General features: G+C 40.3%; 1 protein-coding gene across 6 annotated transcripts in view; it reads left to right on the top strand.

Annotated features, from left to right (window-relative positions):
* The window catches only part of ITSN2 (intersectin 2), a 78,433-nt gene that overhangs the window by 966 nt on the left and 50,019 nt on the right, over nt 1-27,448 (top strand). For 4 of the 6 annotated variants that reach the window (XM_084284711.1, XM_084284707.1, XM_084284710.1 and 1 more), the window contains exon 2: nt 12,107-12,170. In XM_084284711.1, the coding sequence (XP_084140837.1) occupies nt 12,140-12,170 (31 nt within the window). In that variant the 5' untranslated portion in view covers nt 12,107-12,139. Of the gene's footprint in view, nt 1-4,113; nt 4,136-10,856; nt 10,949-12,106; nt 12,171-27,448 lie in introns of those variants that run through there. The other 2 variants (XM_084284709.1, XM_084284708.1) reach the window with 2 other exon arrangements.

The following is a 27,448-nucleotide window of genomic DNA, read 5'->3' as shown; positions in this document are numbered from 1 at the left end:
ATTACCCATTTACAGCCCTGGAGCGAGAAGTTACAAGGTGTTGCACTTGCGTTCAGGCTGCTGTATCTCATGCGTCTCGTTTGGGAACCCGGGGTGCTTTAAACTCGTTTTGTTCGTGCTTGCCTGTGGTGGCAGCAGTTCCCACGTCTGTCTATACACAGGAAAACACACGAGGCATGTTAAGAAGCGTTCGAATACGGCTTTCCTGTGGTGTGTTTATACACTGTGTTGGTGGTACATAAAATGCATTTTGCTTTGAAATTTAAAGACTTCAGCTGTGACAAGCATCTGAATCCACTGGTGTGACAGTGACATTTAGAAATAACAGGCGGTAGGAACTAATTGTATGAATAGGTAGCTGGGCTTCATTCTTTTACTAAACTTCATTTTTGTTTTCATGCTTCTGCTTTACTTCCCCATTTGGTTTGTCCTTTATTATTATTATTATTTTTAATTCTAAGCTGGGGGGTTGACACCACTTCGCCTCTGGATCTTTAGGGAAATATTTACGCAGGCTGTAGGCTCTGTATGACGTTAGGAAAATTATATGCATCCCTACAAATGTGGATTTGGACTGCTCCATGCTCTCTGTTACACAGAAATTTTGGTCAGGTTAATCTCCTAAATCAGGTGCCTAAATTAGATCAAGTGAGTGTGATTGATTCTGCTTTTAATTACCATCCTGAGGGAATTGCATTTATTATTTTCTCCTCTTTCTACACAAGATCTAGGGTATGAGATATGTCCCAGACTGAGATGTTAGTTGCTACTCTAATATAAAGAGAACAGTGCTTTAGCCCTAGCAGTAACAAAAATGCTGTCTCTGGTTCATTTATGCTTATGGAGTCATCTATCACAGGTGGTATTATGTTACCAGTGCTTTATGAGCTGCTTATTCTTTTCCACCACTCTGATATTTACAAGTATTTCTGGTTTTGATCTTTAATAATGAGAAGTGAATTAATTTTGTTCCGTAGCAAAGCAGCAGCAAGCAAAAATGAAGTTACGTTCTGTAGGTGATAGTAATTTTTCACTCAGCTACTGCTAGGGGAAGTGGGACGGGATTTGAAAAGTGAAAGGTAGCTTATGTGCTTGGCTGGAGGCATTGTGAAGAAGCTTCACCCCCTTGAAAGCAGGTGTCTGGTAAGAAAAGACCTTGTGATCAGGTCCTGAAGAGGAACACATTCCTGCTCGCTGGTTCCTGTTACAAATTGACACGGATGTCTCTGGCCTGAGAGAGAACCTGCTAATTAAGTTTGCAAGTCTCCGCGATAACCTCATGAAATGCGGTTTGATCGGTACATAAAATTGAGGAAGACAGCATTTCATGACATTTTCTGTGAAAGTCCTGAGTTGTTCTTTTTGCATTTTTTTTTTTTTTTTAAATGGCTCAGACATTGGACGTGTTCATTTCTGGCCTATTTTCACTTGAAAGGAAATACCTCAAATATCTCAGTTTTTAAAATACCTCCTCACTGCTTCCCTTTGCTTTTAGTTACCTAAAACACAGGCGCAGGAGGATTTAGTTTGGAAGGGGCTTCTGGACCTTAAGTGGTCCAACCCTCGCTAAAAGCAGGGCTGACTTAGGTTGCTCAGAGCCACGTCTGCTCGCGTTGGGAATGCCTCCAGGGCCAGCAATCCGCAGCCTCTCCGGGCAGCCTGCTCCCATCTGGCATCCTCTGCACTTGCTGAGTGCATGCCATCCCGTTGCCCACGTTGTCAGTGATGACATTAAGCAGTGTCAGCCCTGAGGAGCATCGCTGGTGGCAGCCAGCTGGGTTTCATACTGCCCATCACAACACTTTGAGTCTGTTTTCCACCCAGTTTACATGCAGCCTGTTCAAACTGCGTTCCTCCAGTTTGGCTCCCAAGGGAAGGATGCTGTGGGAGACCTCTTGAAAGCTGCTGTGAAGTCCAAATAAGCAGTACCTGCTGCTCTCCCTTCGTCTCAAAACAGAAAACAGAAAGGAAAATACATTTTTTTTCCAGTAACCATCTTGTTCTTTGTACATGCCTCCCAACAGGATTTGCTCCACAGTCTTTCAAAAGACTGAAGTTAGAATTGAAGTTTTTCTATTGCCGAATTGTCCCTCTTGCTGTTCCGGAGGATGGGTGTGATATTTGCCTTCTTCCAGTCCTCAGGACCTTTCAAAAACCATCGAGAGCAGTCTCGCAATGACCTCAGCCAGTGTTCCTGGCAGCACTGCTCCCAGCTTTGTTCCGTGTTTAGCAACTGCTGTAATTTATTGTTTTCAAATTATTCTGACTTCCGAAAGCCACTTTCAGTTCATTGTAATGCCACATCTCTTGGCAAGGTGATCAGATGATGGATCATGCCATATTTTTAGTTTTGAGGGGGAAGCTTGGCATAAACACAGTCCTTTTGTGAAAACAGAGAGCAGTGGGCTGCTGAATTCGTGAATTTGTGCCATTGCTTTTAGATGGGAGCACTCATTTCACGTGGCTGAACTATGTGAGAAAGTCAGCGACCTTTCTTTATCTTTTTCCTTGTCTTAGGTGACTACTGGTGATTATAAAGATAACAAAGATAACGTAGAGTTAATTAGGGAATTCTCCTTTATGGCCTTGACTTTTTTCAAGCACTATCACTTTTCAGTAAAACACTTAAGGCCAAGTGTACTGCGGGGTTCGGAGGTTGACCCTAGGCATAGGATAAAACTATGCTAATGTATCCTTTCTAGCTTCAGAAACATGTTTCCATCCTTTACCCTTTAAAATTGTATTTTCCTTTTGTACCCTGGTTGCTGGTAGATGGTGCAACAGATGATATGGGGGAGAAGCACTCCTGTTAGAGTACAGTCAGATTTTCCAAAGTGCTAAGCAGCTGTTTGAAGTGATCTCACCATCTTCAAATGCTTATTTGCAAACATTTTAACCATGCATACCCCGGAAACCTGTTTCTGAATCCTCATCACCTGCGGGGCTTATCTCTGGTGGTAAGTTCAGTTTCCTTGGCTTGACAGACTGGTGTAAGCTGAAATCTTAAACCAGCTGTGTGTGAGCAACACCACTGGCAAAGCTTAGTTTCCTGTGGCTTTGGGTGTCTGAACCTAATGAGATGCAAGCTTTAGGAGAAGTTTTTCTCATGGTTTGTGTGCTTCAAACAGCTTTCAGCCAGATGGATTCTCTGGTGTCTAGTATTGGTACTCAAGCATACACCCACAGCAGTCTTCTTCATAAACGGGGACACTAAATTTGGCAGCATCTCCTCTGCCTGGCTGCCTATCTTCATGAATCTTGTAGGCAGTTAATATTTTTGTACCCTTCTGTCAAGTTTGGTTCGTGTTGATTGTGGGTTTCATCAAAGTACCTGTTAACCACTCAGCTCATACCCTGAGAAAGCCAGACTAAAAATGTAAGCGTGCTGCTTACTGGCATGTTGTTCCTTCTCTCATTGATTAGCCTATCGGGACATTTTTATTCTTTAAAGGTAAGCCTTTCTGTAGAAAACAGGTTAGTTGGTTTTATTTCATGAGGCATCTTTGATTCTTTTTATATTTACAAATATCTTGCCATATTGCAAGATTACACAGGGACTGTAGCAATTTGTTTTTCTGGTGCTGTTGTGCCATTAGCACCAAATGTTCAAAAGGTGCGGATTAACTCACAAACAGAAATGAATCATTAAATGAATGTGGAGCTGATGAAGTTTCATTTTTATTCAACTTCAGGTTTAAGGCTCTTGCAGTATAGGAATACAATCGGGCTTTCTTGGGTCCTAGAGCCGAAGCAGAAGGGTGAGTGTTGGTGTAGACAAGCCCGGTGTTGTGTAACCCTTATTCTCAGAAGCACATGAAATTCAAATGACGTAACCTGATGACAGTAGCAGCACACCACATTGGAATTACTTAATAGGGAACAATTACCTGAGAACTATTTATAATTTTTTTTTTGTAGTTACAGCCAGTTGAAAAAAACATTGTTAGTTCAGGTAAGTCACTGCTGCTTTGCAGTACCAAGAGCAGCAGATCTGACTTGGAACGTGCTGGTGGTGTTGCTTCGGCTTTAGAAGTAGCAGATGATAGCTCTGAGTTGACACTTTGGGTGAAAATTTTCGGTGCTGATGCAGGTGGAGCTTCTGAAGTGCTGTGGCATCAGTCATGGGGCGATATCTGTAAGTGATTCAACAGCGAGCATTAAGTAATGCTTGGGAAGAACAGGAAATGGGAGTTATTCTTCTTTGTTTCTAAAAATATGACAGCTGCAATGCAAAGAAATGACATTATAGCCTTATTAATACATGCAGCAAGAATGTTGGTTTCCAGTGAAATTACTTATAGTCTTCTCTTTCAGAGGTCAAGAATTTTACCAATACTCCCTTTTTTTTTTTTCACCACACTCTTAGTGGCCTCATATTATTATGAACTTATTAATGCAGAACAACTGTCTTTCGAACTGTTCTGTACTGTAGCTCCTGGGGACTTCACACGACACTGAGATCTATGTCTAACTCCCGTGATAACGACTCCGTAAGTTCATGAAATTCGGTTGTAATGTAAAAATGTCACTGGTGTGCAGTAGAGCTCAGTGTTAAAGATTAAGTGACTGAATTTCAGTTGAATGTCCGCTCTTTTTTTGTCTTTTATGATCTAAAAAAATGTTTTTCTTTAGCTAGCAAAGCCAGACTTCCTCTGAATAACACTGGGGATCCTGTGAACTAATTGTTACTTTTAAACTAATAATCCTACAACCATAATACTGTAGGTTAGGTATCTGGTGCATCCAAATGTGACAGCCTCGTATTTTTTAAGGAGGAATGTGCTTTTACCCTCTTGTTGCCCATTTGAAATAATGACATAGAGTTGTTTTTTCTTGCTTTGACTGCATAAATGCTGATCTTTTGCTTTTATTCACCCATGTGGCTTACCCATTTCATCAAAGACAAACTATGTTTCACCACTTTACAGACCTCTTTTGGTCTGTCTCCTCTCTGCCTTCCATTTCACTTGGTTTGGAGGAGCAAAGCCTGTGATGGGTTGTATACCTGCCCAACGTGAAAGCAAATTCTGAAAACGTAAAGCTAAGTCTGGCTGATTAATTTGCCTCCTTTACTTTTACAAACAGTGAAAGATTGCTCTCTGCTGAGCATAAGTGATTGCCCTTATTCTGTACCTTTTCTTTTACGCTTACCTTTAGCAGCCCCTGAATGTTTTGTGTATATTCTGAACTGTTACCAGGGTCTGAACCCCAAGCAAAAGGTTAAGTAGCAGCTCTTGTATCCAAAGCTGTAGATAATGTAAGAATTCTCTTTCTACTTTTGCTTTGTTAGGAGGCAGATGTCACTTGTGCTTCTGATGGAAGGGTAGGAGGGGACTCAAAGTTTACTTTGAGAAAGAGTGCGTGACAAGATTTCAAAGAGATAAGCTCTTAAATAACCTGCCCTGAATGTTGCTCAACATGGTAGAAATGAGAAATAACAAAGAGAAAATACACCAAAGATCTGTGTTTTGCCTAAGTCCGCGCTGACACAAGTAAGAGTTGCAATAAACTGAGAACTGCATTTTTTGAGGTGTGTGCACCCCACAGAATGGCATCGTAGGGCTCTTGTGCAATGGTTGCAAAGTATTAGAGGAGAAAATTGTGTGTCTCAAAACAGGATCTAGAAAAAGCAGCATACGGAGTGCACAGTCATGCAAATTAGGAAGTAGGAAGCAAAGAAGGCAAGAGAGTATTTTAAGTTACCACCCATTCAGGAGCAGTTGTGTCTCACTCAGCTCCCCGGGAAGGTTACGGATCTACAGCCTGGAATTCCTTCTCAGAGGTAGAAGCTCTTGTTGTTTCATCTTGGAAATAATTTACCCTCTGTCTTTTTTTGTTGTTGTTCTTGCTTCTTTTTATTTTATTTTTTCTTCTTTTTAAACGAAGCAAGTGGAAGTGTTGATGTCTTTCCCTGTCTGGAATGAGGTTAGTGAACGCATTTTTTCGGGGTGTGGCAGAGCTGGGTTGGATTCCCATCCTTTCCTGAGGAAGTTCACACACACATCTCCTAGGAGAGAGCCCTGGGATTTCAAGAGTGAACTTTCCAAGGTGGGATTCCCATTCCCTCCTTCAAAATTTCTTCTTTGCGAGGAAGAATCAAAGCTGTGGTGACAGGGACCTGTGTTGTTCCAGCCTGATGATGGAGATTTTCACATAGCAGGGTGAAGTCCTGAGTTTACACTGCTATTCCAAACACTGTGTGCGGGTTTCCTTAAATGGCTGTGCAATAAAATGTGGGAGTGCCTCCTCCTGAGAGGAAGGAAAGATGGATTTAGGTCTCCAGAAACAGAGAATTGAAATGTGTCTTAGTATTTTCAGTGGGTACTGTCAAAATGAGCAGCTGTCTGTAAAAAAACAAATAGTGAAGGAGTAAATTCATCAATATTGACTACACAATTATTGTTTTTTGTTTGTTTGTTTGTTTAATGGAAGCAGTGATTATTTTATTTTGCAGGGCATCCATTTTGCATGGTCAGTATATTCAGAAACACAGTGAGTCGGACAAGGTGGGCAGGAGGCTGTACCTGTGAATTCCAATGCGATTTAAACCTCTTTTGAGCTAGCAAAGTGAGCAACCCAAGTGGTAGTTGGAAACTAAATGAGGTGGGAGCGGAGGTTTTTATGCTTGTAGGTTGGCGTACACCAGCCAAACACAAACCAAATTCCTTAAAATGAAGTCAAATGAATCTTACTGGTTTATGTCCTGTTCTTTTGTTGGGAGAGTTTTTTCTGTTAGCTTCTCTGGTGTTTTGGCTACCACCTGAGTCAGATTGACTTCAGCAGAATAAAGACTAAAACCTGGTTCATCCGTGACAGGTACAATGTAGCAACTCCTTAAAGCAGAGATGCCCAAACTGGTACCTGGACCACTTTAAATGCATTATTGAGGTGGTTCTGGATTACTTCTGTACCAATTCTAAACTGAACTACGGGATGAAGTCCTAAAGAGGACAGTTGCTCTGGTATTTTATGCTTGTTGACTTAGCAGTCACCTACATAGAGGTGTTTTTGTTTGGAAGAAGACTTCTACCCCTTGATGGTTGGCACTGATCAGGCTGACTTGCTTTTACTGCGTAACATCAGCAATTTTTCTCTGCTGCCACAGCAGCCACCAAAAGAGCTGGAATAGGATTTTCTTTCTTGGCATTACGTGTCCAGCACCTGTAGGCAGCACATTGCAAAGGCAGGATGGGTGTGCAAGAGGAAGGAACGGGGGTCTGGTTGGCAAGGGGCAGGAAGGGGTAGGTTGGAGCATGAATTTTGGATCCCCTTGGGAGAGGAATGTAGTTAGGAGAGTGGAGAATAAAGGTGTAAACTTATCTTTACTCCTGAACGTTGTCGGTCTGGTGCAGGGTCGTGGTACCTGGAGCAGTTGCTGCTAGCATTTTCCCTAACTGCTCCTGCTGGTAGTGCCAAACAGTGAAGTGTGGGAATGTCTTCTGTTAAAACTAATTTAATTTTTGTCCTGGTCAATAGCTAGCAGCACTTCTGATTTTTGTTGTTCTTAATGCTCTTAAAGATCCAGTTAGATCGCTGCAGTTACCTAAAATCAAATCCAGTCGTGAGTCTTTGCAGTCTCACTTAAAGGCAGAATAGGAAGGATAACATAGCTGGGATGGCGCTTCCTAGGGGAACAGAATTAACTAGCAGTGTCTCTGACTCAAGTCTGTAGGGTTGCTACTTCTAAAACCTTCCTTTCAAAGCATCTTGTGATTTCCAAATATGCTTAATTCATGAAAGGCCTCACCTGAATAACAAATGTGTTCTGCTGTGAGCCTCCTGCTGCAGGGAGTGCATAAACCAGAAAGTGCAAAACAGTGGGGATGGAAAATTATACATAATTAGCTCAGTAGCAAATAACTGTAATTATGCTTTTTACAGCAAATACTCGTCGGAAGCAATATTTTTTCTGTTCTGTTGTAATCGCTGTTTGGAGGCAAGTCCCTGTATGGCAGTGAGCAAAGAAGGGGCCTCGTCACTTAGGGTTAAGTAAAGTATTTAATGCTCCTCTATTTTTGTTTTCGTCTTGAAATGTCAAAATGTTAACTAAGGCTTGCAGTGCACTTATTCACTGTAGCAGAGGGGAGCAGGAAGAGCTAGTGATCTGCTGGCTTCAAAGATCCACTTACTCTGTGTTACTGATGCGGATGGGCGTTGCGAAGCTGAATGCAGTCTGTGTTCAAAGGGCCAGGTCAGTGTGTCCAACTCCATGAAGAAAATCAATTCTTGGCCTGCCAAGGTGTTGTGTTATTATTTATATGTTTAAAATCAGTAGACTTTTCTACACAAATGTCTTGAGCAAAGAGAGGTGCTGTGCTGTGCTGGTTTATAATGCCTTACTGACGCTTAACAAGGCAGAGAACCACATGGGTATCAGGTTATCGCTGTCTGCTTTGCCAATACCAGCAGTTCTTGTATCACCCAGTTCTACAGGTGTTGTGAAGGGGGAATCAGCCAACTGCTGCTGTGGTGCCTCTCCTTGCTAGTGGGCTCGTACAGCAGAAATCCTCAGCGTGACTCCTAGCAGTCTGTGAGGGAGGCGGAAGAGTAGGAGTGAGTCCAGCCGTGCAGCTCCTACAGTGCTTGCTCGCTTCCAGTCACAAGTGGTGCGCCAGAACCTGATGCACCAGACCTTCGTTCCTCCTGAAACTATGTGGCTGTGGTTTCCCTGCGAAATACTTTGGGGGAAAAAAAGAAAAAAAGAAAAAAAGGCTTAGGTATAAATATTAACAAAGGCTGTGGTAAGGCTGTTCTTCATAAAATGGCAAACAAAAAATAAGCCTACAATGGAAAAGAGAGTAGTGGTTTTTTTCCTTTTTTTTTTTTTTTTTCCTTTTTCCTTTTTCCTGCGTTCTGCCCAGCTCTAATGCTTTCTTAATACTTCAGCACAGTCTCAAGTTCCCCCCTCCTTCTTGCGGTCTCTTTATTTCTCAGCTTGTCTCAGTTCTAATCAATACTGAGAGCAGAAGTTGCAGTTCGGCACATCTGACACAGTTAGTGCTTTAAGCATTAGGAGCAGTCAGATCACTTGTTTACAAGAACTTGTGGTCCTGCTATTTATACACAACATCCCAGTTTTCCTGTTTTCGCCCTAAATGGCAGCAGGACTCACTGTAGCCTACACTGTTCAGTGGGACACTTGATACACTTCTGTTCCAGGGTGGATTTCGTGCTGTTCCTGACATGGCTTCTTATGGCATTTCTATATGTCATTAGATTTCCCTGTAGTGTTATAAGGTTATTTGGAAATGTAGAGCTTTTGCTGCCATTAATGATTAAAAGTTAACAGAGCTGTCTTAAAATGAGTAAGTTTTGCCTAAAGTAACGTTTTCCTGAGATTTCTCCCTGTAAATAAACAGTGCACACCTGTGTCCTAAAGGTGCAAGATACTTTTACGGGTGGTAAGAGCAATTTGATTCGGAATGTGTGGAAAGTGAACTCCTTTTAACTTTGATACATGCATCATACCTGAGCCTTCGGGGCATGCCGTGGAAACTCAGCAGGCAGAATGCTTGTTGAAGGGAAGTGAATCCTTTGAAAAGGATTGTTTCTGTGAAAAAACATGTGAGCTTGGAGTTTACTGGGCTGTTTCCCCCTTCCCTCCTTCCCTAAAAACAGTTAATGGGGAGAAATTATGTTGCAGAGATGATTTTATTTTCTCTTTTTTAGCTTCAGTACAACTTCTGAATCAGTCCTCAGTGAAGTCCTCAGTTTGGTGTAACCCTGGTGTCAGAAGGGAAGGGAATTTGACAATGATGTTTAACTTTGTTATTGTAAGTTGTAAATAGTTTTTAAAATATGTATCTTGAGATTGAGAGGGTTTAAGAGTGAATCAGTGCGTTATCAGACGTTGTGCATTGTACCTTGTAATTACTAATTTAAAAACTCAAGAAGTGGCCAGCAAAAAAAGAAAATAAAGTATGTTGGAGGAATTATCAGTCTCAATGGCCGAAGGCCACACATCTGTAAGTCTGCAGCAAGGCACGGACGGGTGGAGGTTTCTGTCGGCATGGAGCTCTGCTGCTCTTTGCTCTGGGGATGCTGGGGATGTTCTTCAGCATCCTGCTTCTCTCTCCTGGCTTCGCCTTCTCTTTTAGCATTCCTTGACAGAACAGCTTTTGCAGAGAAATGTGCTTTAGAAATGTTTAATAACATCGAAGGCATTTGTTGGGAAAGCTATTTATAGACTTCAAGTGTCTCTTGCTAGGTTGCTGGAAGGGCCTAGGAAGGGATGCTGGAAGCAACCTAAAAATACCCAAATTCATTTTAGAATTCCTCTCTCGGAATAGATCCATGCCTCCTTTTTGCATCTTTCTGCAGCTGATGTCAAATGACACCCTGGGAGATTATTTGGACTCATCAGTTGTTTCCATTTGTGTGTGTGTGTTCTGTATATGCAGAATATGTTTATATATATTTTATTTATACGAATGTATAACGTACGTGTCTGTGTATACATAAAAAAAAAAAAATGCCCAGGAGTGTCAGGTGTCTTACTGATACTGCTCAGAAATGTGTTTGTTTAAAAAATATATATTATATACTTTTTCTGTATTGGACAGTTATGTATAGCACCACAGAGCAAGGCAACTGCAGATGAAATACATCTCTTCACTCATTTTGGGGGAGAACCAAGTGCACGTGTGGCTGTGATGTTTACAGGTGATCCAATGAGAATGAATGACTTATATCCTATTACAGTTTCCTGATGTTAGATGTTGCTTATAGGATGTATAAATTTGTAAATATTTATTAAAATGAAATTATAAATAGTGTATAAACATATATAGAGAGGGTTGCTGACACTTGACCCCAGGTATTTTAATTTCTTTATTTATTCATTATTTTTATTTCAGAAATGCACAATGCTCCCCTGTCCACAAGTAAAACTGGAGTGCTTTCCAGTTGTGGGGTTTTCATGACACGATGCACAGGAGTTTCCTTGGGGGTGGGTGAGCATGAGGTCATGATTTTTCTGTACTTAAAGTCCATGGTTGTGCTGAGAAGGTGCAGGGTTTTTTTTGGTGTGGGAGGAAACAGGTTGGTGTCTGAAGAGGGGGTGACAGAGGGGTCTGTGATGTGATGCGCTTGCTGGAGTGGGGCAACAGTGATCAGCTGCAGAACTTCATTTCTCTAGCTTCATCCTGAACAATAGTATCTCCATGTAGTGTGCTGGATGATGATGTGTAAGCTTTAGTGTTTGACTAAAATTCTCTCACTCAAAGCAAGAGCTCTCTGTACTGTCTTAATCTGATGTATGTAAAGCAATGCTTGTGCTTATCCCTCAGATAAGTCGTGAGTATTAGTTTATAGTTTGTAATGCCAAAAAAATAATAACCCCTATAGGTACTCTTGCCATTATACATACTGGATGAACAAGACAAGTTGTAGTGCTCTGACATTTCTTGTTAGCATTTTAATGAGACCAACCCCCTTAAATGCTGCTGTTGAGTCTTCCTTCAGTAGCCCAAGAAAAGAAATAACTTCATGGTGTTGGTTATGGAAAACTGACTGCAAGATTTATTAGAACGAGTCCTTTTTTTTTTTCTCCTCCCAGAATACATCATATAAGAACGTTTTTTTGTAAATTGCGTTGGAGTAGCTGAGTGTGCGAATTTGAATAGAGATTGTTCTTCCAATTTTCTCAACAGAAGCGTTCTCTTACGGAGCTGCACGCTGAACTTTTTAACGATATACATAAATATTTACCAGGGAGCGCTGGAAAAGATGTGTGAGGACACGGAGTCTGTCTCCTCACCAGGGGAGGATTGTTCCCCACGCCATATGTCCTGACATGTTGTCAACTGTTTGTGTACGTTATGCAGGAGCTGCTGAACAGTTGGTACTGTTTTCCTTTAAGAATGTGCCACTAGGTTCAAGACTGCACTGCACACCCTATAAAAAAAAATAATAAATAAATAAATAAAAATCCCCCGCCCCCTCCCAAATGTAAATTCAGCTTGTTCAGCAGCAGCCTGAAGCCCTGCATTGTTTGCTATCGGAAGTGGGAGCTAAAGGGGACAGACATTCCCCCTGCTCAGCGGGAGCGCGCAGCGACGTTTTGCCCTTGTTGCATTATTAATGGCACAATGTTTTTATGTTGCAGATGGCTAAGAGCTAGCGAGGCAGATTCAAGACCATGATGGCTCAGTTTCCCACAGCCATGAATGGTGAGTAGCTGGGTTCGGTTTGTTTAGGTTGGGGTGGGGATGTTTGTCTTTATTTTTCGTTTAAATGCTGATATTGAAAATAGCTGATTTTAGTACCTGCAGCAGCGATACGGTCAGTCTGCTGCAGTTTGCTTCCTGTAGCCCAACTCTGAGTGTAAGACTGGGAGAAAATGAGTACGAGCATTGTTGTGGCATAATTTAGATACAGATATGCCTGGAGCATCTAGAAATCTCGGATTATTTAAAGGGTTGAGGAATGTGTGACTTGTATTATGAATACTGGTTGACTTCAAGTGGGGAATATGCAAAGTAATAGTTGATTAAACTTGCATACCTTTTGTGTTATGTAAATCAGCACAGAATCTGTTTCATTGCAATATATTATGCTATTTACTTTAAGCCAAATATATTTGAACTTATTAAATGATGTACTACTATTTACTAAAATAAGCAGACTTTCTTTAAAAAGAAAAATTAAGATTTTTCCTCTTGATTCTGCATCCCAGGCAATACAGAAACTTTTGTATTTGTTTCTTGGTGATTTTCTTTGAAAGACGTATGAGAGATGAAGTTTGAAAACTGTGTGTGTTCATGTGTATATGTATATAACGGAGCTTGTTATTATGAAAGCAAGCTTATTTGTGAAGTCACAAGTTGAAAATATCTGCTAAGAAATTTAATGGTTATGTGGTGCTGTCTACAGAGCTGGCCAAAATGAAAAGACAAGTATAGCAACAATGCTTTGCACTTCAGGTATTCCAAATACTGAGTGGAATTTAAAAAATAATTAAATGAGATAAGAAATACTTTTCTTTTTTTTTTTTTTTTTTTTTAATCTGTGAAGGTTACTGTAGGACTGAGAGGTCTTTATTTAACAAATTGAGTCATCGCTGCTAAAATGAGTTAGGTAAATAAGGTAAAGTGTTTTTTAGCAAATGAAGTGTGTTCAGATTTCAAATTTAAACTCTTACGCATTTCACATGTGCATAAAACATCTTGTGAAACAATTTGTGTGATCAACACCTTTTTTATGCAGTCAGCTGCAGTTTGATCTGGACTTCGTTTCACAGACTTAATAAAAGGAGAAGTAAAAGGGGTTGATGTATCACATACAATAGTGAAAGTATCAGATTTACTTCCACTTGGGCATAATGAAAAAACATTTTTTAATTGTCACATACTCATACTCTTTGGTCCCCAATTTAAAACAAGCAAACGAAAAAAAAACACTGTTCAGGGAGGTTACAGCTTTATGTTCTTGGCTGCCTTTGTGGTTGATCTATGCATAAAGTATTTTCTGTCTTTTTGGCTTGGCTCTTTACTCCTTGATGCTGCTGGAGGACGGCAGTGAGCAGGTACATGACTCAAACTCAGAAATCTGTTAGTTTGGGAGACTGGCCCTGGATCTGGAATCCCTTGACAGTACTCTCCATCGGCCTAAAAGGGAACTGTGCCAAAAGATGCAGATTTATTCTGTCAGTAACAGAATTTTTCTATGTTTAGTGAGAGAATGTAAGTAAGAGCAATACCAGGCAACAGTTAAATTGTTCCCCCTCACATAAATTTAAATGATTGCATGTAGTTTTGCAGTCATTTGTCATCAGAATTTGATTAAATTTGAAACAAGTCATGTGGGTTAAAAAGAGTAGTTTCAGTGTTATTTCTGAATAAATACTGAGAACTCTGAAACTGAAATCATTCTTCCCTAATCCACATTCCTCTTTTCTGCTACTTCCTACTAGTGTTTTCATTCAGAGTAGATCACCTACGTTTACCACTCACTGCTTCAGTAGAAACCTCTAATTATGGTAGTAGACCTAGGTAGTGAGTGACTTCAAGCACTGGATGAAGAACGAGGTTGTGCATGTGGCAAGTAAAGTGCTGCAGCCCAAGTGGAGGGCACTGGCTGCCTGCCACACCTTGGTATTAGCAGGGCATTGACCCTTTTGTTTTGTACTCTACCAGGGGGAAATGGTTTTCTTCTGGGAAGGAACCCCTGTCCTCAGCAAGGTACAATATACCTAGCTTTTAGATCATCAGTTACATAAGACGTGAAGTAGTTTCTGTTTCAGGATTATTTTTGGCATTCAATGTTAAAATGAAGTGGATATCGTGGAGCAGGCGTGTGCATGAGCGAGTGGTTACAAGGTACAGGATTACACCGAGTTGGAGAAGTGCAGGGTTCAAATGACGAAGCAAGATGCTCAGATCAGCTCAAACAACTACAAGCAGAAGATGCTACAACTCCTTGTCTCCCAGTCTGAGCAGAGAAAGGGAAGTCTGCAGGATCTCATGAAGGTTGACTTAGCTGTGTGCTGGAGTTCCAGTCGAGAGGCTCACCTTGAGCTGTTATTCAGAATCCACCAACACCAGAACAGGTTTGCAAGACTCTCCAGCCTCAGCATGTGGCTGACGGCCAAAGTGCATGTTAGGCTGGGAACTGGCATATTCTTTTTTAATTATGTGGCCACATGTAAACTTCAGTTTATTGAGACGTTGTATGCTCCTGGGACACATGCTCTTGTTAAACCACTTACCTTACCTCTCTAAAGACATGAAAGTATGCAGTAAACATCGACAAACAAGTTGCCTTTGACCTTCCATTTCTGTCCAAGGTGACCTTTGTGGATGTCTTGCTAGCAGGCTGGAATTTCAGAGGAGAAGCAGGATGTGAAGAGTGTATGTTGATTTTATACGGAACTCAGGGTGGGCCCAGCAGTTCCCAGAAATTTATCTCATGAAGAATGTAAAGTTTGTGATGACATTTTATGTGAACAGGCAAGGCTGAGTAATGCCTTTCTTCTTGTGTGGAAAGGCTGCCGATTACAAAGCATATATATAACACCAGATGGATCACAGACATTTGAGTATATCTCTGTGAAGTCCAAGTCTATCACATAGCTACTCCAGGCATATCTATCTCCCCAGTTTGCAAATTAGTATTCCCTACTCAGCATCTTGATTTATCCTGTAACTGTCTGAATATTGATCATCATCTCTAGGGAAAATGATAAATCCAGATTCCTGTGGCTTATTCTCCTTACATGCAGTTATTTTTCCCTCTAGACAAAGCTTTTCTAACATTTCATCCCAAGTCTTGTAAAAGTGGCATTTAGTTAAATTAAATCATGAGTACCTTCAAATGAGTACCTTTTAAAGAAGTTAATACATTCATAACAAACAAAAGTTAAAAGGATAGAGGCTGTAATAGAATTTCCACTTAATTTAACTCTGTGATTGCTGTATTAATCACAAAGCAGGAAAAGGTGGTCTTCACTGCCATGGGATGCCTTCTGCTACAGCCTGAGAGCAGTTGCAAGATGTTACTCTTCTCCTAACTCTCTTTAGGCTAGAATTTCTCAGGGTTTAATATCCACGCTGATGCTGAATTTTGGTTTGGGGAAAATTTAATCTCCACAGTCCAGCTGGAACAAGGAAGGCAGTATTTGCCGATCAGTATCTATCACAATTTCCTTAAGTACCATTGGAATTTTTGGGCTGTGCTTTTTTTATGTTTTTATTTGTCCTTCCTCTTCCCTCCTACCACCTGTTTCCTTTGATATAATTTATTGTGGTCCAGCAGGAAAATTCCTCTGGTAAGCTGAGGTGCAAAAAGGACTGCTCAGAACTCTCGTTTCACCTTCTTTGCAAACTTTGTAAGTCAAGCTGGATTTTATGCTGCTGGAAATACAATTCACAGCAGATTGTCCTGGTTCCACCGATACATTCTATGGAATTCTATTTCCCTGGTCATCACAGCTCAATTTAAACCTTCATGAATGCAACATGACTTTTAACCCAAGTCTACAGAAGCTGTAGACTTGGATATCAGCAAGTGTAGGTAAAGACACTGAACTGAACTAGAGCTTGCAAAGAAAATGTCAGAATTTGTTCTCCTACATCAAAGAAGGGAAATAAATTAAAAGATAAAGACAAAAAATTTTCCATGGCCTCACTTATAAACTATTCCTTCCTCTCAGTTCTCAGTGAGGACACTGGTGTCAGCTGATACAGAGCAAAATTTGCATGCTCAAATCAGAATGACATATATCTTCCACCTTTAGACTCTAAAAAAAAAAAAAAAATAGATTTCCAATTCTATGTGCCATATCACATGTTTTCTTTAGTCCTAAAAAGTCAGAAATAGTGATACACGATTGCAGAGTAGCAATTGTCCTGTTCATATTTAATTATGAGGATAACATGATTCACATGGAAGATGTAAGAGGAAATTTTGGAAGGAGGAAATAATAAGATGTGGACGTTAAATGCAATAAGTGAAACTAGGTTTTAATGAAGGTTGCACCTTACACTTTCTTCAATAATTGAATTTTGTAGATGGAGTGTAACAAATCTCATATTTGGACTTTATTAGAGAAAGAACTGCTAAAAGGGAGAGAAAATTGAAATATTAGACTAGGAGGTCAGAACAGTGAAATTCTCCATGGATTTGTATCTTGGAACTAGACTTTGCTGTTTATTATTTATGGAAGCATCCATTAGTTAAAAGCAAGCGTAGGCTGGTTAAATTTGTTGATGATACAAACTTAGGAGTCATTTTCCAGAGAGACTTATACAGGATCCACTGCATATCATTGGTTCAATTTCATCATGTTTCTATTATGCTGTCCTCAAATAGCTTTTTAGTCATCCCATGATAGGCTAGAAGAATTTCTGCTGGATGCTCGCAGCTCAGGATTTGGCTATGACTAAGGAGAAAGGCAACAGGATGTATTAGATGATCGCGTAATAATTACGTGATTCGAGGGAAAGGAAATGCATCCTGAAATGTGATGGGTGAAATGAGAAATCCTGTGTGCTCTTGCATAAGGCTGGGGAGAGACATCTTCAGGGATACCAGGCAGAGCTTGGACTAAATGCTTAAGGAAGGACAAAACAAAAATAAATTAATAGGTGCAGTTAGGCCTCAGCGTCATCCAAGCGAAATGAATTAAGTATTGAGAAAGACTAAAGAGATTGCCTTGGTTAACCTACCAAAATAAAAGCTTACTGCTTTTTAAAAATTGTATTTACTTTACTGTAAATAAATTTGATCTTTATTTTACTTGTTAGGAAGGTAAATATTAAGGAAGGAAAATATTTTTCTTTCAGTATAGTGATAGCACAAGGTTAAAGGGAGATGAATCGGCTGCTCGTGTGTTGGTGTGGAAATCACAGAATCACTTAGGCTGGAAAAGACCTCCAAGATCATCATCCCAGCCATTAACCTATGACCTAGAACTGCCAAGCCTACCACTAAACCCTGTCCATAAGCACCACATCTACACGGCCTTCGAATACCTCCAGGGATGGTGACTCAACCGCTTCTCTGGGCAGCCTCTTCTGATGCCTCACAAGCCTTTCAGTGAAGAAATGTTTCCTAATATCCAACCTAAACCTCTCCTGGCACAACTTGAGGCCATTCCCTCTAGTCCTATCACTGGTTACCTGTGAGAAGAGGCCGACCCCCAGCTCCCCACCCCTTCCTTTTGGGCAGTTGCAGAGAGCAATGAGGTCTGCCCTGAGCCTCCTCTTCTTCAGGCTAAGTAACCCCGGTTCCCTCGTAAGACTTGTTCTGTAGACCAAAAAAGAATTGCTCTCTTCCCCCATTTCCTCCTCTGGAAGTATCTAGTGGCTGAGCTGTCACCTTGCACACCTTACATGTGCCAAAGCTCCACCAGCCTCAGCCACACTCAGTCGACTGTGATGGCCGTGGGTGACAAAGGGACCTCGCAGCCCTCAGCGCCAGCCCCTGAGCCCAACATGGCCGCCCAAACCCCGTCTGCCATGACCGACATCAGTCAAATTGGGACATTTCTGGCAGCAAGGACTAAAAACCTCCTAAACAAACCAACAAAAGAAACCTAAATGTTAATTAATAACCTAGCAAAGGTTTTAGATCTTCATCCCCTGAGTTAATTTAAGCTTGTAACTGCCCTGTCTTGCTTTTAGTATTGTGTTAGGTTTTATAAGGTAAGATTGCAGTAAGTGGGGAACTGAAGGTATTCTTTAATCTGTAATAATGCTGTATTGCAAGCTGCTTTATTAATCTGGGGTATCAGTGAAATTTCCGCATGATTTTGTTGTTCTTCAAAGCATGTGGAAAAACAAATCTGCAAACACAGGAAGATCTACAAGTACTTCCCTGAAAGGAAGCCAGAGCCTGAAGGTTTCACTGACGGAACTCAGAAACAAATCTACCACATGGCAGAGCTTCAAAGGGCTTTAACTGTTAAAAATTTAGTTTTCTCGAAAACTACATCTGCTTCATATAGTTGGTGCAACTTATCTTTTTTTGGCGTCAGGTGAAATGCTTCTTTTTTAGCAGCTACTAACTACCATGTCTTCTGTGGTCATTATGGCCCATCCAAGTGGAACAGGCCATAGATAAGACTAATTGGTATTGGCAGAATGAGTTCAGGTTTAGCCTGCTAATTATAATGTCAAGAATAAACCATTTTTAGGCATTGTTCATTTTCTATTAAATGTATTTATACAGTGCTGTGTCACTTTAATTAGGAATCTTGTAGGTTCAGGCTATGCTGGATCAGTTGTTGAAGACATCTGCTGCTTTTCTTAGAATTGGACAATGACCTTAAGTTATAACTGAGATAGATTTCCAGTGTTTTACCCCTTCTATCCTTAAAAAATAAAAATAAAAAAAAAGGAAAGAAAAAAAGGTTCAATTGACTAGTTTCTTATCATTACAAAATAAAATTATTGAGTTTAAAGCAGGCAGAATTTTTTTTTTTTTTTTTGGTGGTGATTGTGTGTTTTTTCTGTTTGTTTTTGTTGTTTGTTTCTACCTAATGACCAGCATAGTTTGGAACTCATTGTATGAAGGTGCCTTGGAACCCAAAGCTCCAAATACTTGGAACCAAGGCTTGTGGAGGAAAGATCTATGCCTTGGCTACTTGGCTGTTAAATGCAATTCTTCTGATGCCTCTTTTGGCTCAAGAAATCTCCCAGATTGCTGATTTCTGAAAGTTAAGGGTCCCAGGGAAGGACTCTATTTCTAATTCTCTCAGTGAACATGAGCTACTGTGGAAACAGGGTTAGGGACTTTGGTATGACCCAACAGTAAACATCTTACATTCTTAAATGAGTCATATTGTCATTTATTTAGTTTAAAATCAACCTCTTTAGGGTGCTGGGAAAGTAATATCGTATGTGTACAACACCACTACACAACTAATACAACTATAGTCAGTAGTGTATGTATACGGACTGTAGTTGGAGATTCTGCTAATTAGTAATGTAACATTATAATGAGCACTCTTTAAGGAAACTCTTATTTTTGATTTTTGTTACCTTTGTGTTTTTTCCAACTCTCTCTATGTGTTTTCTGTGTATCAGGACTAGAAATTATAAAGAGGCTGACAGGAGTGATCAAAGCTACAGAACACCTTTCATATGAGGAGAAACTACATTGACTGGGACCTTTCAGCTTGGAAAAGAAACAGTGGGAATGCTGGATACAGTAAATGCCTATAAAATCACCTTGAGAAGGTGACAAGGGAGTGGTAATTGATCTCTCATAATACAGGAATTAACCAGTATCAAGTGAAAATACTATTGGCAGGTATCAAACTTTGCACAGTGTCAAGTAAACAGTGAAAGCTGTAGGAAGCTGGATGCCAAACAGTTACTTGGATTCCGTACATAGATGGATTTTGCTCCCATTAATGAGGTATCACGTCTGGATCAGGAGCTACATTGGAGGCTGAGAAAATATGCTGAGGAAATAAACACTACGTGCTTACTTTATTCTTTCTTTCTGTGCCAGGTGTTGAGCTTGGGAGCCAGGTACTTAGCTGGATGAATATTCGTGTACTTAGCTAGGTGAATATTTGGTCTGAACTGGCAGGGTCTTTACTGTGGTTTGTTTCCTAAATTATCTCCTAATTTATTTTATTCCACGGATTACTCAGGAAATGCCTCTTCATTTTCCTTCTGTCTCACCCTTCCTGTCTGACTTTTTATTTGGTGGTTCTTTTCTTTTCCTCTTGGTCCCAGACTTCCTCTTCAAGTCTGAGAACCTGGGAATGTCGTTTTTACTCTAATAGCCTGAGAATGAAGAGAACTACAAAAGTTACTATAAAGGATATAACATTCTTTGTACAGAAATCTGCTCTGATTTTATGTCAGCTTATGTTTTTGTAGGAGGATTGTTTCCTTTACTCAACCTAATTTCAAGGTTAATTTTGCATCCTCTTCCTTGGTATTTGTACTGCCAGTGTTTCTCCCAGTGCTAAAAGATTTATTACTTGCTGCAGATGGCAACTGACCTGAATCTTATTAGTTTTGCTGCATTCCATAGAGATTTGCTAGACAATAATTAAACAAATTATCCTTTTGTAACTTTTTAATTAATTAGTAGGGTTTTTGTGAACGCTGGTGATCAGCAGTGTAAAAGAAATCAATCTTCAGAAATAGAAGACTTCAGTCTAAACACTGGAAGATTTTTTCCTCAACAATGATGATTAAAACCTTTGAATTTTCCTTATTGAAGGCTTTGATACAGGTTGACAGGAATTCACCCAGAAGAGCTGCTGACGTGCCCTAAACTGAAGGATAAGCATGTCTTCCAGCTTCTGTCTCCTGTTGACAAGGAAGGCTGCAGTCTGCCAGCTGGAAGCATGCTTATGCTAACAACAGATGGAGGCAGGTTTTGCAGCTTGGTGTGGAAGAACGTGGCAAAGTACCCCCCGTTTTATTTATTTATTGTCATGACAGTGCTGCTTACTTCAAACTTTCCATACTTGCCATTGAAAAGTTTCTTGGTAGTACGATTTTATTGCTATTTCTTCCTCTTTTCCATCTCTTAAATCCATCAGGAAGTATTAATATTGGGCAAATACACAGCAGTATCAGTAGATGGAAAAATGGTCTCATTTCACGTGCATCTGCTGGTAGCTCAGCAATTTCAAATAATTCCTTGGTTTGGTTCTCCAGAATTGGACAGGAAATATATTTATTGGTAGTATTGAATGGGGGAGTTTTAGGTTAAGACAAGTCTGTGTGCCAACTTTTTCCGTAAGAAAATTAAAAATTAACCTAGGTTTTGGGAATAAAGTACAAGTTTACAAACTTTGTAGGTTACAGTGATTGCACGTTTTGATGATAAATAGAAATCTGGTTACTTCATAAAAATAACAATTTTTAATTGGCTTTCTGGCATTTTTTTAATATTTAAAAAAGAATGTAAAATACTATTGAATGAATTATCAAAGCTACTACAAGAAAGTAGTGTAAAAGCATGCTAATGTGCAGTGGAGAGTACTGTCATGTCAGAGTACACTTTTCCTAATTTTTGCATTGGTAGAGCTCTAACAGAAGTTTAAGAAAGATTTTCGTTTACACATCTTAAAACAAAATTTCTGTCATTCGCTACATCTGTGTTTTTTTCTTTTTTTTTTTTAATGTTTTGCTTGGTACATTGCATTATGTTTCAGTGGAACTTGGCAATAACGATTAAAAAGGCGCTTCTAAAAACGGATAGCCATAATGAGCTAGATGATATTGTGATTTTTATAAAGCAGAGCAATGCATCCCATTATTATAACCTGATAGTTTAAGTGCTTTGGAATCATCAGGTTGCACTGTGAAATTGAGAAAACGAGTGGCTCTTTACCTGCAGCACAGGCAGACTGTTCTGTATTTTACACCGGGCTATTATGCATCTTTACATTGCTTTAGGGATTATATTCATTCTAAAAGGATTATGTTTCTACACTGAGATCATGGCATGCCAAGGAAAGTCTAATGGTCTTACTTTGCAGATAGATTTTGTATATTGAAGTGGGGCTTCGGTTACAATTACCATATCATCAGAGAAAATACTGCATCGTATGGAGTTCTGCTCCTGTTTCATGGGACACGTAGTTAGATTAAATGATCCCAGGATTTGATTTTAGTGAACTACTGAACATGAGGAGGGAAGTGGTGGCGTCACCGTCCCTGGGGTGTTCAAGGAAAGGTTGGACGTGGTGCTTAGGGACGTGGTTTAGTGGGTGACATTGGTGGTAGGGGGATGGTTGGACCAGATGATCTTGGCAGTCTTTTCTAAGCCTAATGATTCTGTGAAAATACCTATATTCCTATACATAATGGAAAGAATACGAACTGTACCCTAAACTACAGTGTTTTATGCTTCTGTGTTCATGTTTCTGTCAGGAAGCTCTTGAATTAAGCAGGCATTTCATGGCCAAATCTGCATAGCCCTGCACTTGTCAGACACTGTTTAACAGCCGCCCTGTGTGGAACAGCTGTTTTTGGAAAGCACATCAGACACATTAAAAAATCTTTAAAAATACGCTTGGCTTTAGAAGGCACAATTCTTTAATTTTAGTGAAAATACAAAACTGAAGGAGAAATACAGGAGCCTGGCCCTACTGTTGAATGAGCTTTAGCTGTGGTTGTTTCCTTTCAATAGTGTATATGTTGAAGAAATAAAGAAATTGCTGAAGTTTTCCTTAAGCATAGACATACCCTTTTCCCCTGGCAGTTGTTGCAGTGTTGCCTAACGTGCTGTGAGCCTCTCTGATGGATTTCTGGCAGGACCAGAAGTAGTGGGATTAATGCACACGTTGCAGGTCGTGTGGCTCCTGCTGTGATCTGAGAGTAGGGGAGCTGGGATTCAAAGGGCATTCATCAAGGATGGGAAGGTGGGGCTGTGGAATGAGCTAAGAACAAAAATAAATTGAAAAAATCAACATAAATCAAGTGAAACAGTTACTGAAAATAGTAGAAACACTGGTAAGAAATAAGGGAATTCATAATAATGAGAAATCTGTGTACTTTAGTCTCCTAGTGTGTTTACCCAATCCCAAGGAAAAATCAAAAGTACAATTCCACATTTCAGTTACCTCATTTGGGCTCATTAAATCTGATCTGTAATAAATAATCCTGTGGTAAACTTGATTCCTGTCTATATTTGTACATGTAAGATTTATCCCAATATTCCTTACACCAAACAATTCTCTCGAGCCTGCTGATGGGAGACAGTAATGCACTTGGTGGTTGAATTATGGAAAGCCCCTTGTGCAGCTACAAGCAAGCTGCTGCATGACATTTCCCCCTCCCTAAACACAGGGATAAATATTTATTTAGGGTCTTTATGAAATTTAATACTGTTTTTTGGGATGGTTAAGGAGGTGGTCTATAATCACTCATCCTTGTGACTTATGTGTACAGGGAGTTCCCTTTCAATTTGGTTTATTACCTCCGTGGAGTTAATTAGCTTTGTAGCTCGTAGGAGCGTAGTTTTTCCGAAGAATAACAAGCAAGCAACACCAATCAGTGAAAACCAAACACAATTCTCTGAAGAATGTGAGAAATGTCTCGTGATGTTCCACAAGTGAGAAGTTGCCCGTATCCCTTTTGCTAATACCACCGCTCTGTACAGCTCCCTTCTGCCTGCAGGTAATATTAACACGTGGCAGACGTTTCACTGCAGCATTTCCAAGGCTTTTTGCTGCTCTCCTAGGACTGCACTTTCGTTTCTCCCCTCTTTTTCATTTGCAGCTTACCGTTTTAAGGAAAGAAACACATTTGTTTTTGTTTCGTGTTGGCAGCCCATCAAAGCAAGTCCTTTATTTTCTTTAGAAGATTATCAGTCTGATGCAGAGCTCTGACGGCATTTCTAGAGCTGTTCCTACCAAGGTCTATGGTCTTTGTAGTTCTGTGGATCCCTTAAATGTAGGCAGCATCCCCACACAACCGAATTCTTGAATATGTCATCGAGCTGTGGAGTAGGAGGAAAGGAGATTTCTGTGTTGGTTTCTCCCAGGCTTTCTGGCCTGGTATAAGGAATGAGCTGAGACGTTTCTGGTCCTTGAGTCCGGATTTCCTGTGTTTAATCTTGAGACTGCTTGTCAGTCTTGATGTTTATCCAGTCTTCTCTGAAGTACTAGCCACTGCTAGAAGAGATTGGAGATCGATCTAAAAATGATACTCTATAGGACTGTGGTGGTTTCATGTTCTTGTTTTCAGAGACAGAAAAGAAAGTGAAGGCAATAATTACTTTATTTGGGGAGAATCTGTGTGAGGTAAGTCTCCAAGTTCAACCTTTCTTGAGTTTTGATTCCTAAAAAAGTAGAGTAGTCAAATATGGTGTTAGCTTCATTCAAGTGGATGTGTTTCAGGTATGAGGGCATGAGATTGCAAGGGAACCTCTTTGGAGGAAAAAAGAAGTGGTTTTAGGAGATACCTTATTGCCAAAGACACTGCATTTTTTCCATCCCAAACTATACCATCTATAGCTGGGAAAAGTATTTCTTTCATGAAAATTTCCAAGAAATTTAAGTTAGAGAAGTAGTAACTTACTATTAATTGCCCCCAGCAAAGCCTGTCATGAGAGCCTACAGCGGCAATGGTATTTTGATCTCTGGTGCTGAACTTGTTTTAAATAGTGTAGTTCCCTACTTCTTGATGCCAGCTCAAAATTTCTGGAGTGCCGAAGGTTCGCCACGGCTCCATCAAGGAGACGTGTGCTTCCCCCATCCTGTGTCTCACCCACCAAAATCTGAGCAGAGGAGATGCCTGCAGCTGGGTTTTGTGATTCATGCATGACTTGCTGTGAGTAAGGGTTGGGGCTGTGAGGAAGGAAGAACAGCAGAGGCTCTGGGCAAAATTGATTGTTCCCTTTGGTCAGATCTGGCTTCCTGGCAAGAGGTTTGTCAGCCCTGGGGTTGAAGTGTTGGTGCAAAGACCATTGAGCTGAGCCAGATCTTTTTTAGGTGATGTGTCTTGGATGGCAGGTTTCTGTTTGCTTCTTCCTGCAGCCTTGTCCTTCCAAGAAAAGGAGTGCTCTTCCCATTGGCACACACTTTGACATGCCCGTGGTACTTACGACTTGGAGTTGTACTCTTCCACTTACCTGTCTCAGCTGTGAGTCCCAAGATATTCAGTAACCAAGAAAACTTGGTAGTTTGTGCATCAGGCAGTGTTATTTTTCTTGAGAGCAATACTGACTGGTGAGTTTTGCCACAGGTGGCTGCTTTGGGAGATAGCCACAACATTCACGAGGTTTGTAGCATGTTTTGATGGTGATTGCACAGGAGAGCACAATTTCAAACTAATTTTATCATCTGTGGCAAGTCTTTATTGTGATGGGCTCAGTTGTACTGTAAGTAAACACAGTAATTGCTTTGAAGAGTGGTGTCAAGGCATTTTGTGGGATTGCCAAGACCTTGTGATCCCTGTTCAACGTGTTGATTTCAGATAGATTGATGTGGTATTTTTGCCTGGTGCTTTGTGGAATCTTAATTTTAATGACACTTTCAGTACAGACAATTTTTTTTCTTAATCTTGTCTCCAAATAGTAACATCAAAAGAGGGATGAGCACCTGGTTAAGCTGAAAATAAGCCCTCACAACACTTTCACCTTCCCTCAGTGCCATGCTCTTATTTTTTTTCTTAGCATGTAAAGAATCACGGCTCTGGAAGGACTTTGTTTGGGTACTGTCTTGCACCCAAATCTCATTTCTGTTTGAAGTTTAGTACATGTTTTCATTCAGCCTTCTAAATTAAAAGGTGCTCTAATAATCTCCCTTTAAACATCTTACCTTTCAAGGTATTGAAGGTTGACAGATCTTGTGAGATGTTGCTAAAGTAGTCTGAATGGAACATGTTTCCTTTGAATTTCTATTTATAAAGTATGCATATTTTATACACTTACTTACAAGGAGAATATTCCAGGTACATGGGAGGAGTTCTGCTTTGAGTTTTAAGGTTTATTACTTTATTTTCTTCTTACTACAAGCCCCTCAGGAGATGACAGCATATCTTTGTGGAGTTACTTACGAAAACATTTCCAGTCTGTCTGCAGGAACAGGGAAAATCTGAAATTCTTATCTTTGAAAATAAATTATTAGCAGGTTGGTCTTTTCTGGATATGGAATTGGTTTCCTGAAACATTCACTGTGCACTTTTCATAACACAACTCCATGGTTACCACTTGGACATGCCAGTAGCTGCTTGCAGTGTCTCACTAAGATTATGCCATAAACACTTGGTGCTATAACAGTGTCGGTCTCAGCCAGAGCTTTTATGAATGAGATTTAGGCTTGGAAGAAACCTGTCACAGAGATGGGTGCTGAAGAAATGCTGCTGGATGTTTAATTTGGGAACTAAGGGGCAAAAGAAGAAGGGGAGGAAGGAAAAGTCACCAGATTTTATGCAGAGACGTTTCGCTGAAGTATATTAGAAGTGTTTCAAGGTTGATTGCCATCTTCTTGCATACTTTGTGATACATTTACGTGAAACTGTGAATTTCAATAAGTTTAAACAGAAATACGTAATATATAATATATTGGATAAACTACAGTGGTGCCAGTAACAACAGTCAATGAATTCTTACAGTGTTTTTAGCACTTTGTAGCCACTGACCACGTGAACATATTGTGGCAGCCTTAATCCTTCTGATTGATAATCTAAAGGTGAGGAGTGCTGTAGCTACCTGCTTCAAAGGCTGATTAAAATATGGTGTTGTATAACAAAATCATGGTGGTGCTATGATTTTATTTTCCATATATAAAAAAAAATCGGTCAGGTTTTCTGAAGTTGCAGTTAAGCAGTGGCTCATATTGTTCAGATAAATTCCTTAAGGATTAACCACAGTATGCGCTTTCCATTTGTATCTCAGAGCTGACATTTTATCACAGAATCATAGAATCATAGAATATCCTGAGTTGGAAGGGACCCTTAAGGATCATCAAGTCCAACTCTTGACACTGCACAGGTCTACCCAAAAGTTCAGACCATGTGACTAAGTGCACAGTCCAATCGCTTCTTAAATTCAGACGGGCTCGGTGCAGTGACCACTTCCCTGGGGAGCCTGTTCCAGTGTGCAACCACCCTCTCTGTGAAGAACCCCCTCCTGACGTCCAGCCTAAATTTCCCCTGCCTCAGCTTAACCCCGTTCCCGCGGGTCCTGTCACTAGTGTTAATGGAGAAAAGGTCTCCTGCCTCTCGACACCCCCTTACGAGGAATTTTAAAAGATTTAAGTGCCATTTTTACCAAAGATTTTTTGCCATAGGCTGGAAGTTGTCCTTATTTGTGTGTTAAGGCGATACTCACAGTACCCATCAATTTCTAGGCATCTAATAGAGATTTATTTAGATTTATTGTCAGAATCTAATCTAGATTTATTTAGGTGCCTTTAATTAGAAGAAAGAAGGCTCCTGTCATTTAAGGTGGGGTTCTTGAAGTGCAGTTCTGCATGTAGCCTGCAAAAACCTCCTTCTAAGCCTTTCCCTTTCTTGGAAAGACTCTG

Source organism: Netta rufina (assembly GCF_964035555.1).
Source record: "Netta rufina genome assembly, chromosome: 3".
In the NCBI taxonomy this organism is placed as follows: domain Eukaryota; kingdom Metazoa; phylum Chordata; class Aves; order Anseriformes; family Anatidae; genus Netta; species Netta rufina.
Note: the sequence above shows the minus strand (reverse complement) of the source record. Positions and strands in the feature narration are given on the sequence as shown.